Source organism: Schistocerca piceifrons, chromosome 2 (assembly GCF_021461385.2).
Source record: "Schistocerca piceifrons isolate TAMUIC-IGC-003096 chromosome 2, iqSchPice1.1, whole genome shotgun sequence".
Taxonomy (NCBI): Eukaryota; Metazoa; Arthropoda; class Insecta; order Orthoptera; family Acrididae; genus Schistocerca; species Schistocerca piceifrons.
In genome coordinates this window covers 73897792-73918513 of record NC_060139.1, presented here as the reverse complement: position 1 = coordinate 73918513, position 20722 = coordinate 73897792, and the positions used below count along the sequence as shown (strand labels likewise).

At 39.4% G+C, this 20722-nt stretch overlaps 1 protein-coding gene across 1 annotated transcript in view; it reads left to right on the top strand.

The window, feature by feature from the left end:
• The window catches only part of LOC124777414 (alsin), a 206416-nt gene that overhangs the window by 154402 nt on the left and 31292 nt on the right, over window positions 1-20722 (top strand). Inside the window, exon 8 of the mRNA XM_047252811.1 lies at window positions 20081-20292. Coding sequence (XP_047108767.1) covers window positions 20081-20292 — 212 coding nt within the window. The remainder of the gene's footprint in view (window positions 1-20080; window positions 20293-20722) is intronic.

Sequence of the window (20722 nt, the reverse complement as noted above, 5' to 3'; positions counted from 1 at the left end):
TAGTTGTATCACAAAAATATGCCTAGCATTCGAAACCTTTTGTTTAACTCATCCAGTACCTCATAGAGAAAAGTGAATATAGCATTATCAGTTGTTAAACGACTTCTAAACCCGAACTGTACATTTGATAGCAAATCATGTGATATAAAATGAGCAATTATCCTTACATACGCAGCCTTTTCAATAACTTTAGCAAACACTGATGGCATAGAAATAGGTCTACATTTGTCTACATTATCCTTTTCTCCCTTTTTATAAAGTGGCTTTACTACTGAGTACTTAAATCATTCAGGAAACTGACCATTCCTAAAGGAAAAATTACAAATAGGCTAACTACGGGGCTAATGTGTAGGACAGTACTTTAATATTCTGCTAGGCACTCCATCATATCCATGAGATTCCTTAATCTTCAGTGATTTAATTATTGACTCAATCTCCCCCTTGTCAGTTTCACAGAGGAGTATTTCAGACATCAATCTCAGAAAGGCAACTGCCAAGAAAGTTATGTGATTCCCGGTATAAACTAAATTTTTATTTGATTCACCAGCAATGCCCATAAAATTATTTTTAAATACTGTACATATATGTGATTTATCAGAACAGAAATATGTTTACTATGAACTGACTTTATATCATCGACCTTGTGTTGCTGACCAGACACTTCCTTCACAACTGACCATCCTGTGAATTAGCTATTCTATTTCCATACCACATACTCTTTGCTTTCCTAATAACATATTTAAACATCTTACAATACTGTTTGTAATAGGCTACTGTAGCTTGATTGTGGCTACTTCTAACATTTTGATATAATTCCCACTTTGTTATACATGATATCCTTATCCCACTTGTCAGCCACACGGGCTACCTGTTACTGCTAGTACCCCTTTTAGGACATTCTAATGGAAAGAACTCTCAAAGAGCATGAGAAAAGTGTTAAGAAGAGCATTATGTTTGTAATCTATGTTATCGGAACTATAAACATCCTGCCCCCCTTGTTCCTTGACACGGTTTAAAAAAGTCTCTACTGATGTTGGATTAACTATACTTCATAGTTTGTATTTATATATGATATTTGTTTGAGTGCAAAAGCCTTTTAGTGTTAAAATTTGTGCATCATGGTCTGAAAGGCCATTAAAACCTTTTACTAACAGAATGCCCATCTAGTAATGAAAACTGAATAAAAATATTGTCTATGGCTGTGCTAATGTTTCCCTGCACTCTAGTTGCAAAAAACACAGTGTGCATCAGATCATATGAATTTAGGAGGTCTACTGAATCCTTTTCCGTGCACCATCATATACAAAATTTGTATTGAAGTCACCACATATAACTAATTTCTCGAACTTCCTACAAAGTGAATCAAGAACCCTCTCTAGCTTGAGCAGAGTTAGGGGACCTATAAACAACAACAATTAGAAGTTTAGTTTCACTAAATTCAACTGTCCCTGCACAACATTCAAATATCTATTCAGTGCAGTGCCGTGAATGTGCATGGACTCAAATGGAACACTGTTTTTTACGTACATGGCCACTCCCCCCACCCCGCAAGGTACTCCTCGAAAAATAGCCACCTAATCTGTATCCTGGTAAAGGAAGCCTCTGAATTGTCAAATTATTTAAGTGGTGCTCCGATATACAAATAATTTCAGAGTCAACATCTGTAAACAGTTCACTAATTTTATCTCTAATACCTCTTATATTTTGATGAAATATGCTAATTCTTTCTGTACTTGGAAACATGGCGTCCTCTGTAGGTGAGCCCTTAGTTAGAGGGACTTGCTTTAAGCAGGTATACCTATCAGCTGACTTCAGTCTAAAAAAAGATGCAGCTCTTAACACCAACTACTACAGAAATTTTTTCAAGAGTGATCCCACCACCACCCACTACACTGTGACCTATAAGCTTTGCCAGCCTCCCCTTCCCATACCTATTGAGGTGCAGGCCATCCCTGGTGAAACCCAACCTACTGATAGACCCAACTGGCACCAATGAATTGTTACCCATGCCCTCTGCCATCAGCGCCCTCTCCAGTCCCATGCTAACACACCTAACAGCCGCATTAAGATGAGGCCAATCATGATGCTGAAACAGTTGCATGAAATGCACGTTAGTGCCACCAGTTTGAGTAGCTATCTTTACCTGGTCACCACCTACATCGTATTCCCGGTCCCTATCAAGACTGTTCCCTGCTCCACCCATTATCACTATCTGATCCTCCTCCGTAAAATTCCTACATTACTCCCCTACGCTGTCAGTCACCTGAGCAAACGCTGCATGAGACTTCCCAACACTTTCTGCTACTGCAGGCCCACACCTCTACCATGTGAACTACCTAGTAGCAGAAGCTTCTTCTTTCTGTTACACTTTGCAACTGACCTAGGCCTCCTAACTGCTCATTATCATCAATCTTTGATAGTTCACCATTTCCTGGGCGAACACCCTTTCCTTAACCACTTACATTCTAATTTATGTTTGCCTTCTGAGTTATCAGCCATTTTAGCGAACAAGGCATGTGCTTTCAGCCGTATTTTACTTTTTATCCTTAATAGCAATATGGTGAAGAACATTTAATCTTTAGTTCGGGTCCTCTGTTGTCTGTACGGCATATTTTATGGACCTTTCTCCAAGTCCCTGATTTTAGCTGTGTTTTTTTCCATCGTTTGGGCTTAACATGGAGTTGCTTTTAACTCCTTTTTCTTCTTTGTGTTCTAAGATTCTGACATGGGTGCATATGATCTTAGTTGTTTTTACACCCTAAAACAAAGCAAACAAACATACAAGCAAATTAATCTCAGTATGGTTCTGTCTTCAGTCGAAGAAGATTTAACGATAGAGCACAATTAGTGCTTGGTCATTTCATGATCGAGCTGTTCGCTTCCAACTTCTCATCATCAGCCACTGAAATTTATTAAAATACAACAAAAAGTGTATGAGAAAGGTAATTGAGTCTGAAATACTTAAAAGTGAATAAGTATAACAAATAGGTCAATTGTTTTCAGCAAACTGGAATACAGTATATTTAAATCTGATCTCTGAGCTTGCAGTGGGGTGAGTTGTAACTTCTCATCCCTAACATTCAATCCACCAGCATAGATAGACTTACTGCCGTCTGTCCTTTTCCTGCTGTGTTGGGAGATGCTCAGTAGACCAATGAAAAGTAGCATTGATAGAAAAACTGACTAAATACCTATCAAACGAAGGTCGCATAACTCGACCTTGGAGTCAAAGTCTTCGAGTTAGTAAAATTTTGGGCATTTGGGATTCTGAAGAACTTATTTGAAAATGTTTCAAGTTCAACTAATTAGGCTTTATTGCCTCCATGACATGTTGTAAATGGCTGTCAAGTCAGTATTTACTATCAAACTATTATTGTTGCAAGTTGATTACTGTTTTAACTACGAAGTTTCACACGAAGGCAGCCAGATGTTTTCCAGTCTGCCCCAAATAATTTTTATGTCCTGTACAGATACTGACCCACAGATACTTGCAAGTTACTGCATCAACTCATTCAGTGGGCTTCTTAAAAAGAAGTGTCCACCATAATGTCTTGCAACATGCACGTAACAAACAATGTGGAGTTTGTAGTGCAACAAGAAAGTTCACACACAAGTAACTTCTAAACTAATCCACTTAAAAACTCCAACTCTCACTGAAATTTTCAAAAGTATAATTGCTCTATTATTGCAAAACAATAACTGAAAAATGCAAGATTTCCTTCTTTTTAGCAAATATTCATTTAGTACGATTCAGCATTGATGTCCATTGTGCGAATGTTCCTGAGCAACTCCTGGAAACACTGAACTGGAGCACACAATACTTCATGAACTGAGGGAAATGCTTGATGTCTGTTGGTTAATGATGTAGGCTGCCAATTGGATCAGCTGCAGAGTCACTGAAAGCAATTTATAAAAGAAATTCAGCATGTACTAAACCAAATTTATTTAAATAAAAAAAGAACGCCTCAGCTTGGAAATGAAGTACTAATTGATTTAATACCTAACATCTCTTCTGGCTGCTTTTACACGAAAGCATGCACACTAGGACAAACAACACAGGCTTCATGATAACACAAGAACTTTCCCCTGCATACATTTTTTATAGATTTTAATAAAATAAAACATCCACACTTTGAATATGTCCTCCATTAACTCTTGCACTCTATACAACACTCACATAACAAAACCAAATTAAATAAAAATGTTCAAAAGTGGTTACTATTATGTCAGCAGCTACTGTAATGAAGGCAAAGAAAAGTCTTGAAAAACAACTTTTATGAACTGAATCTTTTCATTGTTTCATAATGGGAGAAAATTTGTAATGGTTTTTAGGTAAAATTTTATATTTCCAAAAGTATTGAAGATACTGAACTGAGATATGTAGAATATAGTTTTATTATTAACACAAGTCAGTATGTGAAGTATGAAAAAGACCACATAAAATTTAATACTTCTCCATTAGTTTTATAGGGAATCTGCGTAATGGACATTACACAAGTAGTGTCGTTGCATTCTTCAAGATAGCAAGAAATTTAGCTGGATTTCATTTACTAGTTCTTTTAACAGTTCCACTCCCTCTTGTGTTGTGTGCCAATCTCTGGCGGCTATCTGGGTCCTAGGTCCACTCCGCAGTTCCAGCCTAACCATATCAGATGATGTCATTGTGGATCCCTTTGCTATCTTCAGCACCTTAGGCCACTCTATTTTGCAATCTCCCGCCTGAGAGCTAGACGATGTTCTTATCCAGATGTTGCAGCACCTTTCTCTTGCTGACAAGCAGTTCCTTCTTTATATGTACAATTGAAGATGGCTCATGTCCCCGACACTGGTGTAAAGCCACTGTCATGCCCACTGTTAAGGACAAATGACTTCCTTCTCGCTACCACCCCATTTCTCTCACCAGCTGTGTTTGCAAGGTGATGGTACTTGTGATTCATGTCCAGCCGGTATGGTGGCTCGAGTCTCGCAATTTACTGACCACTGCACAGTGTGGATTTCGAACGTGCTGTTCTGCAATTGACCATCTCATTACTTTGTCAGCCCATGTCATGAATTGTTTTTTGCACAAATACCAGACTGTAGCTGTGTTTTTTGATTTGAAGAAAGCCTACAACACCTCTTGGAGGACTGGTACCCTCCATACTCTCTACATGTGGGACTTCTGAGGCTGCCTGCCCCATTTCCGTAAGGAATTTTTAAAAGACAGAGCTTTCAAGGTCCATGTGGGTTCCACCTTGTTGGATACCTTTATCCAAGAGAACAGTGTGCCTCAGGGTTCCTTCCTGAGCATTGTCGTCTTTGCTACAGCCATTAACCCTATCATGGCCTGTCTCCCGCTGGGCATCTCCGGCTCCCGTTTTCAATGATTTTGTGGTCTATTGCAGTTCTCCACAGACTTGTCACCTTTACTGGCATCTTCAATGATCTGACAATCATCTTTACTCATGGAGAATCTACAGTGGCTTTTGCTTTTCCACTGACAAAACCATTTTTATGAATTTCTGGTGATGCAATGGGTTTCTACCACCATGCTTCTACCTTGGGCGTGTTGCTCTTCTGTTTGCTGAAACTACGAACTTTCTGGGGTTCATGTTTGATCGAAAACTTTCTTGGTCCTCCTGTGAGTCTTACCTGACCACCCACTGTATCTGGTCCCTCAACATCCTACATGTCCTAAGTGGTACTTCATGGGGAGTGGATTGGATCACTCTCCTCCACTGTATCGATTCCTTGTCCATTCGAAACTAGACCATAGGTGTTTCGTTTATGCATCTGTACATTCATCCGTCTTACGCTGTCTAAATACGATCCACCATCGTGTAATCCATTTGGCCATGGATACCTTTTACACTAGCCCGGTTGAGAGTCTTTACGCAATAAGCTGCTGAATACCGCTGTCATACTGACATAATGTTCTCCTCAGCAGATATGCATGCTGTTTGTCTGCCATGCCCAGCTACCCATCCTATGGCTCCTCCTTCGATGACTCCTTTGACCCCCAGTATGGGGCGCGTCCCTCTTCTCTGTTACCTCCTGGAGTGTGCTCCATCAGCTTAAATTCACACAACCTGCCACTTTCCCGATGGGTGTGAACGTGTCACCACCTTGGCTTCGTGTGGCACCCTTGTTCTTTCTTGACTTCATTCACTTCCTAAGGCAACTACTCCATATTCAATCTATCACTGTAAGTTTCTCGACCTTCGTGTGGAAGTTAACGATAGTACCTTTGTGTGCACTGATGGCTCTCGGACTGACCGTGGTGTTGGGTCTGCCTTTGTCATTGACACCAACAATTTTTGGTACCAGCTTCTGGAACACCGCTCAGTGTTTACAGCATAGCTCTTTGCTTTGTATCATCCCATGTAGTACACCCGTCAACACAGACTTTTCACTTGTGTCATCTGATCCGAATCTCTCAGTGCCCTTCAGAGCCTGTGTGTGCTGTACACAGTCCAACAATAGTGCAATGGGTCCAAGAAAGCTTCAATGTGCTCACTCATTAGGGAGCCACTGTGATGTTTATGTGGGTCCCTGGTGACGTCGGTCTGATGGGCAACAAGGTGCTGACACTGCTGCCAAAGCCGCAGTCCTCCTACCTTGGCCTGATCATTCTTCCATTCCTTCTGATGATCTCCGTGTTGCCGTCTGTCGGTAGGTGGTTTCTCTTTGGCATCCCCACTGGTCTACCCTTTGTGGGAACGAGATCCAGGGAATTAAATCTCTCCCAGTGGCTTGGCTGACCTCCTTTCGGCCTTCTCGCCACAAGGAGATCATTTTAGCTAGGTTGCATATTGTGCTTTGTCATTTGAGCTATTGCCATTTGTTAAATGTTGATCCTGCACCACTTTGTGCTCATTGTCATCAACCTTTGATGGTTCACCATCTGCTGACCGAATACCCTTTTTTTTAACCGTTTGTTTTTCAATGTGTGTTTGCCGTCTGAGTTATCGGCCGTTTTAGTGAACTGGGGCTGTCAGTCGCATTTTACTTTATATTTGACGTAGCAATATTGCTATAGAAATTTAATCTTTAGTTTGGGATTTCCATTGTCTCTACAGCATATTTTGTGGAGCTTTCTGCAAGTTCTTGTTCTTAGCGTTCTTTCCTTCCATTGATTGGACTTAACATGCAGTCACTTTTAACTTCTTTTTCATCTTAGTGTTCTAATGTTCTGATATGGACACATATGACCTTTCTGGCGCCAACTTCTTCCTTCTATATTGTCACAAGGAATTTGACTTTGATACAACCATGAAAAATTGTTTGTTTACTCAGAATATTATTACAAGTGTTTAAAAAGCCTTTATCTTTTCATTAAAATAGTTTTTACATGAACGTGTACCATAAAGTACAGAGTATGCTTGTTGTTTTTGTTGCCTTCAGTCCAAAGACTGGTTTGATGCAGCTCTCCTTGCTACACTATCCTGTGCAAGCCTCTTCATCTCCGAGTAACTACTGCAACCTACATCCTTCTGAATCTGCTTATTGTATTCATCTCTTGGTCTGCCTCTTCGTTTTTTATCCCCCACACTTCCCTCCAGTACTAAATTAGTGATCCCATGATGCCCCAGAATGTCTCCTACCAATCAATTCCTTCTTCTAGTCAGGTTGTACCACAAATTTCTCCTCTCCCCAATTCTGTTGAGTACCTCCTCATTAGTCACATGATCTACCCATCTAATCTTCAGCACTCTTCTGTTGCATCACATTTCAAAAGCTTCTATTCTCTTCGTGTCTAAACTATTTATCGTCCATGTTGCACTTCCATGCTTGGCTACACTCCATGCAATTACTTTCAGAAAGAACTTCCTGACAATTAAGTCTAAATTGATGTTAACAAATTTCTCTTCTTCACTAACGCTTTCCTTGCCATTGCCAGCATACATTTCATATCCTTCCTACTTCATCCATTGTCAGTTATTTTGCTTCCCAAATTACAAAATTCCTCTACTACTTTAAATGTCTCGTTTTCTAATCTAAATTTCTTCTCCTTGAGCTTTAATTTCTATTTTGAATTTTTCTTTTGTTTCCTTTACTGCTTGCTCAGTATACAGATTGAATAGGAGGATAGGTTACAATCCTGTCTCACTCCCTTTTCAGCCACTGCTTCCCTTTCGTGCCCCTTGATTCTTATAACTGCCATCTGGTTCCTGTACAAACTGTAAATAGCTTTTTGCTCCCTGTATTTTACCCCTGCCACCTGTAGAATTTGAAATAGAGTATTCCAACCAGCATTGTCAAAAAGTTTCTCTAAGTCTACAAATGCTATAAAGATAGGTTGGCCTTTCCTTAACCTATCTACTATGAGAAGTCTTAGGGCCAATATTGCCTTGGGATGCCCATATTTCTTTGGAATCGAAACAGATCTTCCCTGAGGTCGGCTTCTAGCAGTTTTTCCTTTCTTTTGTAAAGAATTTGTGTTGGTATTTTGCAACTGTGATGTATTAAACTGATAGTGTGGTAATTTTCACACCTGTCAGCACCTGCTTTCAATGGAATAGGAATTATTATATTCTTCTTGAAGTCTGAGGGTATTTTGCCTGCCTCAGATATCTTGCTCAACAGATGGAAGAGTTTTGTCATGGCTGGCTCTCCCAAGGCTGTCAATAGCTCCAACGGAATGTTGTCTACCCCCGGGGACTTGTTTCGACTTAATCTTCACACAGTATCAAATCACCCTTCTCATCTTCATCTATGTCCTCTTCTGTTTCCATAATATTGTCCTCAATTATATCTTCCTTCTATAGACCTTCTGTATACTCCTTCGATCTTTCTGCTTTCCTTTCTTTGCTAAGGACTGGTTTTCCATCTGAGGTCTTGATATTCATGCAGGTGGTTCTCTTTTCTCCAAATGTCTCTTTAATTTTCCTGTAGGCAGCATCTCTCTTACCCCTAGTGATGTATGCTTCTAAATTTAACATTTTTAAATGTTCGGATAATAAGTTGCCTTCTCTTTATCTAAGAATAGATGATCAATGCAGCTAGCCGCTATCTCTGTGTAATATCTTGTCCGTATAGACGTGTATCTGTCGTCTTTAAGATCCCTTCACCTTCACACATAAGTCTATACAGTAAAGTAAGGCCCTCCCAGTTCTTGGCTGATCCATGATAAGACAGGCGAAAAATTAGACCAATGGAGGATTATTAGTATTATCTCTACTTTCATTTGCTCTCTCTCTTTCTCTCCTTTATCTAGGTATAGTTTTTAATATATGATTTCATTACGTGTATAGTGGTAAAAAAATCAGCCAAATAGAATCTTTGGTGGAGTCCTTCGTCTTGGTAATCAGCGGCTGGCTTGCTATAAGAGAGCTTTACATTTATTATTATTGTTAAACACTGCAGTCAGTCGGGAGAATCAATCGTTTGGACAATTTGTTCCTTTTACGAAAGATTGCGAATTGCAGATGTGTACGAAGCCTTTTTGGACGATTTAACACAGACTCAGAGATTGCAGGCTCTCTTCGACACAGCTGAAACTTCCCCACTAATTACAGGGCCAACGTGATCAACAAATGATTAAGAAAAAACTCATTCATTCATTCACTCTAGAACAAAAAAGTCACAAACCTTATTTATGGAGGAAATCGTGTATTAAATCCATCTCCATTACATGTCCAGATCTCCGGTGATTCCATGCCTTAATTATTTTCCTTTTACAATCTCTTTCTCTTCAAAACAAACCGCTAGCGGCACAAATGTTAATTGGCTCGCTTTTGCGAGAAGAAAAGCAGACTATGTATCTCTCAGAAACGCATCGATCCCTCAACCGATACTCCAGAAGCTGTCCTCGTTACCACTCTAACAACCATGGAGAATGCATATATGCATCTCTGTTATTTCAAAGAATAAACGCACTAGAAAATACTTTGGCGTCGACGAGCTGTCGCCGCATATATTACGAGAAAATCAGATCAGATAAATTTTCCAAAGTGAATGAATGTGGATGGTTTGATTGAAAATGATTAATTGATGCATGGTAGAGGGTATTTGCTGTGGGGACATTACATAAATCCTGACGTTTGTCATCTAGCCACTCCTGCTTAGGCATTTTGCACTCCCTGTCGATCTCATTTTTGAGACGTTTGTATACCTTTTCACCTGCTTCATGTACTTCATTTTTATATTTTCCCCTATCTTTTTACCTAGTTGATCATCTGCTGCCTCCACTATTTCATCTCTCAAAGCTACGTATTCTTTTTCTACTGTACTCCTTTCCCCTGTTCTTGTCAATCATTCCCTAATGCTCCCTCTGAAACTCTCTACAACCTCTGGTTCTTTCAGTTTATGCAGGTTGCATCTCATTAAGTTCCTGCCTTTTTCATTTTCTTCAGTTTTAATCTACAGTTCATAACCAATAAATTGTGGTCAGAGTCCACATCCACCCTGAAAATGTCTTACAATTTAAAACTTGGTTCTGAAATCTCTCTCTTACTGTTATAAAATAAATCCAAAACTTTCCAGTTTCTCCAGGTCTTTTCAATGTATACAGTCTTCTTTAATGATTCTTAACTCAAGCGTTAGCTAAGATTAAATTATGCTCTGTACAAAATTCTACCAGACAGTTTCCTCTTTCATTCCTTTCCCCCAGTCCATATTTGCTTACTAATTTTCCTTCTCTTCCTTTTCCTACTATCGAATTCCAGCCTAGCATTGAGTATTAGATTTTCTTCTCCCTTAACTATCTGAATAATTTATTTTATCTCATCATACATTTCCTCAATCTCCTCCTCATCTGCGGAACTAGTTAGCATGTAAACTTGTACTACTCTGGTAGGTGTGGGCTTCATGTCTATCTTGGCTACAATAATGCATTAACTATGCTGTTCATAGTACCTTATCCATGTTCCTATTTTCTTATTCATTATTAAACCTACTCCTGCATTATCCCTATTTCATTTTGTATTTATAACCATGTACTCACCTGGCCAGAAGTCCTGTTCCTCCTGCCACCAAACTTCACTAATTCCAACTACGTCTAACTTTAACCTATCCATTTCACTTTTTAAATTTTCTAACCTACCTGCCTGATTAAGGGATCTGACATTCCATGCTCTGATCCATATAATGCCAGTTTTGTTTCTTGTGATAATGTCATCCTCCTGAGTAGTCCCTGCCTGGAGATCTGAATGGGGGTTATTGTACCTCCGGAATATTTTACCCAAGAGGATGCTATCATCATTTAACCATACAGTATATTTAATAACATAAAAATTTGTTGTAGGTTTCATTAACGGTTATAGCGTTGTAAGCAAAACTTAAGTTGCATTTTACATAATAGGTTTCCACAAATTCAGCAGCTGTATGAAAACTCTGCTGGAACAATATACTGTTGAGATTCTTGTTGATTGAATTATTATATTTGACTGTGTGCTGCCTATGTGTCACATTGTCATGGGATTTACTGAGTCTGTGGATTGTTAGATGTATGTTATCACTAATACAGGTGTAGTAATCATGCATATCTTTTGTTTCAAATAGATGCAAATTCTTATTTGCAAATGAAACTGCCTCTCAAATGTATTCAGATGGAACAAGCAGCATGCCCAGCTTTGCTAAATGGCATATTAGTTGTGTATGATGGTGATCATGTTTTCACTGTTTTTGTGTGAGAAATGTTCGTTATGTGTTTCCCCCAGAAAGAGGTGCAGTATGAAATGACAGAATTAACTGGAGCTAAATAATCAATTGGGGGACAAGTCACACCTTGAACTCAGCACTTTAAAGGTTGCTGATTTTTCTCAGTAGTTTATCTCTGTGAATATTCCACTGTTGTGGGTTATATGATCACAGTCCAAGAAATTTTGTCTCACTGACCTCTTCAATAGACTTCACTTCAATGATCATTGGTTCTATATATGTTGTATAGGTCTTTCGTGTGCAGATCATTGCTTGGGCTCTTTTATCAGTACTAATCAAGAGGTTTTTTTTTCGTTATAGAAGCACAACAACCTTTCACTGTTTTCAGATAACAAGGGAATGGTCCAGTAAGACTTGCTGAAACCTAGCCAACGAAAGAAATACGCTGCCAAAATTTTAGCTGCTAAGAGGCATGTCAAGTATTTTGTAAAAAATGTTGAAGTTACATAATTTTTGCCACCCGAAGAACAGCTTATACAGCAGTTTATACAGCCCTGCCAGCCTAGCGCATGACTCAGAGAGTCACTCATGCAGCGCCGCATAGCAGAATCATCCAGAGTTCACAGACACAAATTTTAAGTACCTGGTTTACAATGGACCGAATGGAAGCGAAGGCCTGCAAATGAGCATTTGCAGAAAATTGACTACCATTGGCTTGTATATGGGTACAAACGTTTGTAAAAGAGGGAACAGAGTAGAACACAAGGTAGCGAACATTGCCTATGAACACTGTGTTATTAGATTTTAGGTTTTGGGGCTAATATTCGGCATACAGGATCCAACTCTATCTTGTTAGAGCCACAATGTGAAACTTTGCTATTCAGTGAGGATTATTTTGCATGGTGAGCACACTGTTCTTGACGGAGTATACAAAATGGCACAAGGAAGGAAGAATTGAAGTGTCTCAATTTGTATGGAAGCGTGACATGCATGGAGATCATGCCCTTTGTAAGGAATTGTGTCTTCATCTCTCCTTAGCAGTGGTCCAAAATCTTCATTGTATGTTGGCTGCCATTTTTCTCTGGCTTCTCATTACCACCGGAAATATATAAACAGGACAGTAATTACTGATGTTGAGCATCATCTCAAGAGGTTAGTCAGCCAGCATTTCCACTACGCGTGTAAGGTGACAGAGCATGCGTTTTGTGATCCAGAGAGTGCGGGATCAAATCCCATTCAGACCACAACTTTGTCACTGTGATTTTTAACCAAGCATTCGCTTCTCACAGATGTTGGAGTGGCCACAAAATACGTCTGGTTCGGATTCCATGTTAAACTGCCGGTCTCCATTTTCCAATTAGGTAACTGGGGAAGGTTAGTGAGACGTAAATAGCTGCAATGGCGTCCAGTTGAAACACCTGGAAGACACCTACTGAGTACACCAGACAGAATTCTCTTTTGCTCGTGCTCGTTAGCTTGTTTGCTCCAGTGAAAACCTGGCTGAAACTATACAAACACTTTTTTTAATAACTTCATATTGACAGTTCAGTTCTTGCATATGTAATTTGGATAAAAGTGGCTAGAGTCACGGCAGTGTTTGATGTCACAGACGACTTCCATCAATGAGGACTTGTAATTTGTTGAAATGAAATGTGTCTTGCAGTACTACATTTTATAACAATTCCTGTAGGCCACTCCTTATAATAATGTGTAAATGTTGTACATTTGACTATCAGTGAAACAGTTCTTTGTTTATTGCCTGTAGTCATCACAAAAATGTGAAGTATCTATTGAATGACCAAAACAAACATTTTTCTTGCACCAGGCACACTGGACAAAGGAAAAATTGATGCAGTCAGGCACTTCGCGGTAACCACTAGTTTTAGACAGAACTGGGATGGAGTCAGAAATGGTCCGGACCATTGTTCTGTATATTATGCTGCATGCCAGGCATACTTGATCAAATTTGTAAAGCATGGCGAAGAAAATTGGTAATGCAAAAATGACTGGAACTTAAGAATACCGTTCTGCTGATAAACCTGAAATGAGAGAGAAGTATTGGAAATTATGTTGTCTGATAATTTCCTGAAAAATGCTTTCCACTGTCAAAAAAATTATTTATCGAAAGGTTGAATTGCACTAATTTGTAATTGAATTTGCAAAATATTATCATTTAAGTTATTATTGTGTCAATAATTTGTTTGCAGTAAGCTTTGAACCGTGTGCAGGGTGATTGCAATGAAAGTTCCTGTTTCAAAACATAGTAAAAAAGAAGAAGAAGAACTGCTGCTCAGACTGGCATCAAACTTGTGCTGAGTATTATTGAAGAAAGGGAAAATATCATGGGGGAAAAAAATGAAAGTTTTACCACTCGATAGTGTGTAAGTGTCATAACATAAATGTGTTTGGCTACAAATGACAGATGGATCACAGTCTGATGGATATGGTGTGAGATGCCCATTAAACCAACAGTACTGTGCAATGTGCATCACCACACAAGTTTAGCATTTAACAGTTGTTTAGCATTTAACAGTTAAGTAAGCCCATCTACCATGGTAAGGTCATAGCACATTGAATGAGAAGAGTCAGTTTTTAATTATAATGAGACCAAAAACTGCATAAAAGTTATTAATGAAATTAGTTTTTAATTGTCATGAGGCTGTCACAAAGCATGTTCAATAAGCTGTCCTCGGTTTTCTGCCACAAGCTGAAATCAAGAAACAGTGTACTTCACAACAGATCAGTGTATCTTGGCTCGCATGCAATGCACGCCTTCAGTTCAGTCAGCTACATCTGTGATCAGAGAACTGAACAGAGCACTTTCAAATAACCCCATACCCAAAAGTCACATGGATTAATATCAGGTGATCAGGATAGCCAGACTGTAGGGAAATGATGGCTAATAATTCCAGCATTTCCAAAATACCTCTGCAGCAGTTGCTTCACTGGATGTGCAGGTTGTGGAGGAGCGCCATCTTGCATAAAAATGACCCTACCCACACATCCACACTGTTGCAGGGCTGGAATGATGGTGCGCAAAAGGCTTTCATAAATATAAGGAAAAGATACATTGCCAATCTCCATAAAGGCAATTTGTTAAGTTGCAGACGGGCACAATGAAAGGGCACTTACACATTAGCTTTCAGCCAAACCCTTGCGCGCACGCGCTCACACACACACCCACACACACACACACACACACACACACACACACACACACACACATTCACACACATTGACACAAGCAAGCATACCTCACACACACATCACCACCATCTCCAGCAGCTGGGACTGGTCCAAGCTGCTGGCTATGGTATTCATGTGTGTGTGAGGCGTGATTGCTTGTGTGTTTCCGTTTCTGACAAAGGCTTTGTCCAAAAGCTAATGTGTGAGTGTCATTTTATTGTTTGTGACCACACCACACAGTTGCCGTTGCAGAATGAAGCGCTACCGGTTGATGCGCAAACCAATTTTCAGCTGCCCATATTCAGAAATTCTGTGTACTGACATGTCGATGGAGAAGGAAATGGGCTTTGTCTGTCCACAGAAAGTTATGTGGCCATTCATTGTCCACTTCCATACAAGCAAGAAATTCTAAAGCAAACATATGTCTTACTACCAGCTCAGCATTAAGCTACTCCCCAACATGGGTAATTTTGTATGGGTAGAAATGCACAATGTTTCATAGAATTTTATGTGCTGTGCTCACAGGCATGTTCAGAGTCTGGGCAATTCCCCATGCATTGCATGTTTATACAACCCCTCTTGATCCTTCTTGCAGTACTGTGGCCACATCTTCCACTAACACCAGTTCAATTGTTTTTCCTCCCTCTGCCACACTCCACTTCAGAAGAACCTGCCTTTTCGAGTTTCATAATCATTTTCTCCAGACCCTTGGTAGACATCATGTCAACACCTTGTCAGCACCTTTTATTGTGCCCTTGAGTGTCTGGAACTTCTGCAGACCTACTGGCTCACAGTCACAGTTCTTGTGAAGGAACTTTATCAGCAGCCCGTGATCATGCATTGGCATTGGCACACTGACCACCTCAGGTGCAAACTGAGGAACATCTGTGCCTCACTCATCTGCTTCTCATATTCTGTCCCCTACAGCACTATCTAGTGGTAAAATTTTTATTAATTTAATTTTTTTAATTGTTTTATTTCCATGACATTTCACCATTCTTTGATAATATTCTGTTCAAAGGTTACGTCATTCTGAGCAGTGGTTTGTTTTTGTACACCTTTTTGAAACTGGAACTTTAATTATAATCACCCTGTATTGACAAGCTCTACTTGGGGTAATTTACTGTTAAATAATTATAGCGTGTAACTCTCCCAATCTACAGTGTTTCTGCACCCATTTGCACATTTCAGACAAATTTGTTCAAATGTTTTTATTACAGTTTACAAGTGAGCTTCTAGGAGGTCTGTCTAAAAAGTATCTGGCCTTTGATTTTCCCGCACAAAATAGAGACGATAGCGCGGCACCACTGTACGCAGTAAAGGAAGATACTGTTATGCGCATGCGTGAATTTTGTCACCGCCTTCCAGCATGTCAGTCACTGCATGTTGGTTGCTGATTGAGGTGCTATTCAACGTGTTCGTCAGATTACTGATTCTCTCAAGATGACTGAACATGTTGAGCAAAGATACTGCATCAAATTTTGTCAAAAGCTTTGTGATTCTCAAAGCAAAACCATTCCTAAGATTCAGCAAGTGTTTGGAAAAGTTGTGATGGGTGTAACATAAGGAGTGGTTCAACCGATTCTAAAATGGCCGCACATCAGTGGAGAGTGACCAGCGTTCTGGCAGGCCCCAAACTGCTCAGAGTGCAGCTGTTGTTGAGTGGGTGCAAAATTTGGTGATGGCAGATTGTCGTTTGATTGTGCGGGAGATTGGCCAATAGGTTGGAGTGAGTAAAGATTCTGCACATGTTATTTTGCGTGATGATATGAACATGCACTGAGTGGCTGCAAAATTCATGCCCAAATTGTCGCAGGAACAAAAAGACCTGTGTTTTGACGTTGCGCATGACCTTCTGGACACCACCAACACTGATCATGGGTGTTCAGGTACGATCCAGAAACAAAAAGACAGTTGTCACAATGGAAGTATCCCGAGTCTCCAAGGTTAAAGAAAGTGCGGCAGGTGCGAAGCAAAATCGAGGTGATGCTGACTGTCTTCTTTGATGTCCGTGGAATTCTGAATCACAAGCACACATCGAAAGGACAAAAAGTGACAAAGGAGTACTATCAAGATGTTCTCTGGCGATTCCGTGATGCAGTTTGGCGCAAAAGACCAGATATGTGGACGGAAAAAACCTGGCAACTGCATCTCGACAAAGCCCCCGCACATTCATCCCACTTTATCCAAGATTTCTTGGCTAAACATGGAATTACAGCAGTTCACCAACCTACTCTCCAGACATGGCTCCTTGCGACTTCTCAGTTTCCAAAATTGAAGACACCACTGAAAGGATCCCATTTTGATTGTAGAGAAGAGATAATGCGGAACATGATGATGGAGCTGAGCACCATTCCAAAAGATGACTTCCAGAGGTGTTTCCAGCAGTGGCAGGATTGGTGGTCTAAGTGTGTGCAAGCACAAGGGGCCTACTTTGAAGGGGTTAGGGTCCCAACCCCGTCAGGAATTCGAAATATTTTTTCTGGCTAAAGGCCGGATACTTTTTAGGCAGGCCTCATATTTTAACACCAGTGTCCCCTTTAGTCCAGTCAATGAAAGAAAGGGTGAAAACTTCGTGTAGTTGCAAATTTTTGTTGAGCGGTAGAGGAGTGTGCCATGAATAACACACTAAAAAATCCCCACCTGTCGGGTGTGAGTGTTAGGGTGGTGGAGGGTGAGGTCGTTTAAAAGTCACTTTTTTATTTTTCTATCTAAAATATATCTTCTATCTAAAATGTCTCCAAGTTTCAAAATTAAACTACACTAAATTTCCTACAAAAAAGGTCCTATTCTTTCTTTCTGTAGAACTAATAGTTTCTGCATTGCAGAGGATGAAAAACTTGCCAGTTATTAAAAATAGTGCTTTATGATATAAGGTTAATATTTAATGCCCATTGATCTTAGAAATAAGAGAAAAAATATATTTAGTTATTATAAAATAACATCTTTTCTTTAATGATTTGATTTCAGCTGTTAACAATTCTATCATCATCACACTATCTTGCATATTAAGTAACAGTGCACTGTCAAATGGCACAAAACTTGGAACATGTAATGCCTGCGTTTTGGCATCCAAATCACGTGTGGGAAACAATGCAGTTCCCACACTTTTCTCTCAATCTGTCCTTGACTGTCTTTATATGAGGTAATGTTGCACAACCTTGCTCCATCAACTCATCCATTAATTCCTTCATCTTCAGGGTGTCCAGTGTTTCTAGATTGAAGCGCTGAGGCTAAAAAGAACTTTTTATAGCAGTCTTCGTGAGATCTTGCATCTGCAGTGTGCAGATCCCCAACAGAGCAGATATGTCTTCAGATGGTGTCTCCACATTCATCCTTCCTCTCCTCTGCATGAACTGTAATTGTACTTCAATAACTGAAGGATCAAACACTGTAAACCTTTTGCAGCTGTTTTGGGGTTTTATCTTCTGTTTATCAAAAAATTCGTCATCAAAAGCTTCCACACAAAACAGACAGCTAGTTTTAAAATCAAATTTCGTTTCAGCTGATCGCAAATGTTTGACTCCAGCCAATGTTGAACCAGCCCAACATTGAAGACAATTCCTCCAAAACAGCCCCTCTTAGAAATTTTTTAATTGATTTAGCTCTGATGCACTCTTTTCTGCAAGATGTATGAACAACACTATGTTTTTTTATTTCTGAAACTATCAGCTTTTCCATATTTTCTCAAATAACTGGCACTCACCAGTGCACATATTCCTTTCTTACCAACATTGCATAGGTCATGACATCACTCACACAGATCAAACACATCACAGCCATTGTTTAATGGAACACAGTTTACATAATAACACTCTTACTTACTGGAAGTAAGTAAATGCTTAATAAACTGGAAGTTGCTCTGCTATTTAAACACAAGCACAATCAAGTTGTTTTGTCTACTCACATAAGAAAATTGGACAGGAAATGCTGGTGACAGTATAGTCAGTTATTCTGTGTGTAAACTGAAGAGCGAGCAGTTCTCAAGTTCTTGTGGTGAGAGAACTGGCCATTCCTGGAAGATAGTTACAACAGTCATACAGGGTGACTAACAATCAATTTCCTTACTAGGAGAGCAAGGCAGTGTACAGAGATGTATGTAGATTCTTTTTGTATGTGTAGTTAGTAACTGATATCTGTATACCATTTAGCGTTAACACATTTTATGGGAAAAAAAAAACACTTCCCAGACGTGTCTGCGTACAATGCATTTTGTGGAAACTAAACACTCTTCAGATGCGTCTGTGCACTATGTCACCAGTAATTACAAGGCGTGCTGCAGAAGGGTCAGTATGATTGTGAATCAGAAGGTAGTTGTTTTCCGTGACCTAGTGGTGTAGACATAGAGTGGGGACTCGCTTGCTTGCTCTTCTTCATTTTCCAGGGGCACAAATCAGTGAAGTAAGTGACCTTATTCTGGAGACCTGCCTTCCCTCGCACTGCTAGCTTCCACACCTGCTCCGTCCCACTGCCACCAATCACATCCCTCAGTATGGTTCTACTGCTATTAGATACGGTGCAGTTATGTAATATTTGCTCTTAACCCACTTCATTTACCAATGAACATTATTTTTATACCTTAAAACACTATTTTCAATAATTTGTGATTTTTTCCATCCTCTGCAACACACAGAAAAATGAATAGGACCCTTTATGTAGGAAATTTATTGTAGTTTAATTTTGTACTAGGGAACATTTTCGTTGGAAACCATGGTGTGCAAGTTATTCTAGAAAAATGTTGAAAAGTGACCTTTAAATGCGCCCATACCCCAACGCTCACACCCAACAGGTATAGATTTTTAATATGTTGTTCATGACACTCCCCCCTACCACAGTACAAAAGTATGTGTCTGCACGAATTTTTTTTTCCCCTGTGAACCCTTTTTTGGCCATTGTTGACTGGACTACTTTGTGTGGTGGGTATTATGGCATTACCTAAGTGGCAGTCATGACAGTTCTCTCTCTTTACCATATTGTCTCACTACAGTTGATTTGTACATAACACGCTCCTTAGATTCCCTACACCTATTCATTCATTGTTTCCCTTCCTCAGCTCAAGAGGGTGCCTCTGTGTATTCTAGGTGGTGTACCCTTGTCAGAATCAAGCTGTGGATTTATAGCACTCATAAGCTGAAGTTTTGGCCAGGTTTATGTCCGATCACTTTTAAGAAGTTTGTTGAATACTGATGACCATGTACAATATTGTAAAAGCTGTCTGATACAATTGATGAAATTAAATAATTACAATCCGTGAATATTGTATAAAGATATCATATTTTGAAGTATAATAATCAGATTGTTTTCTGATTTGTAGGGACATGGTGTAATGGTGTTTGAAGACGGAACCCACTATGAAGGTGAATTTAAATCAGTTGGTGTTTTCAATGGAAAAGGAACACTCACTTTTAGTAGTGGTGACTATCTGGAAGGTTCATTGCATGGTTGCTGGAATGAAGGAATCAAAGTTACAGGAACGTTGTTCAAGAACGTTACTGCCACATCATCCAAGCTGCAGACCAAACCAAAGTAATTGCAGTTATGAGTAGTAGTAACAGATATGAGCAAAACTTTTGTAATTGAAAGTAAATTAAAAGTCCAGTTAAAGAAATGCCCTTGGCCTTTTACCTTGGACCCATGATCATAGAATTCAGTTTTCATCAAATATTTAATTTCAAATAGATAAATGAAAATATATTGATAAGTCCCCATAATAGGTAAGGTACTCTTTATTTGCTCACAAATTTGGATGTTGCCAAAATGGTAATATTTTTACATTAAATAATTGCATTATATTCATTATATACAGTAATTTACTATAAAACTAAATCTACCCTTTTCCTGTTGTGCATAATCTTTGGTGATATGCCACTGTTAGACCAGGTATTTAAATCTAGTTACACTTTCTTGGAATGGACCAAGGTTATCTCCTGGTAATTTGTTCCACTCCTTACTACTA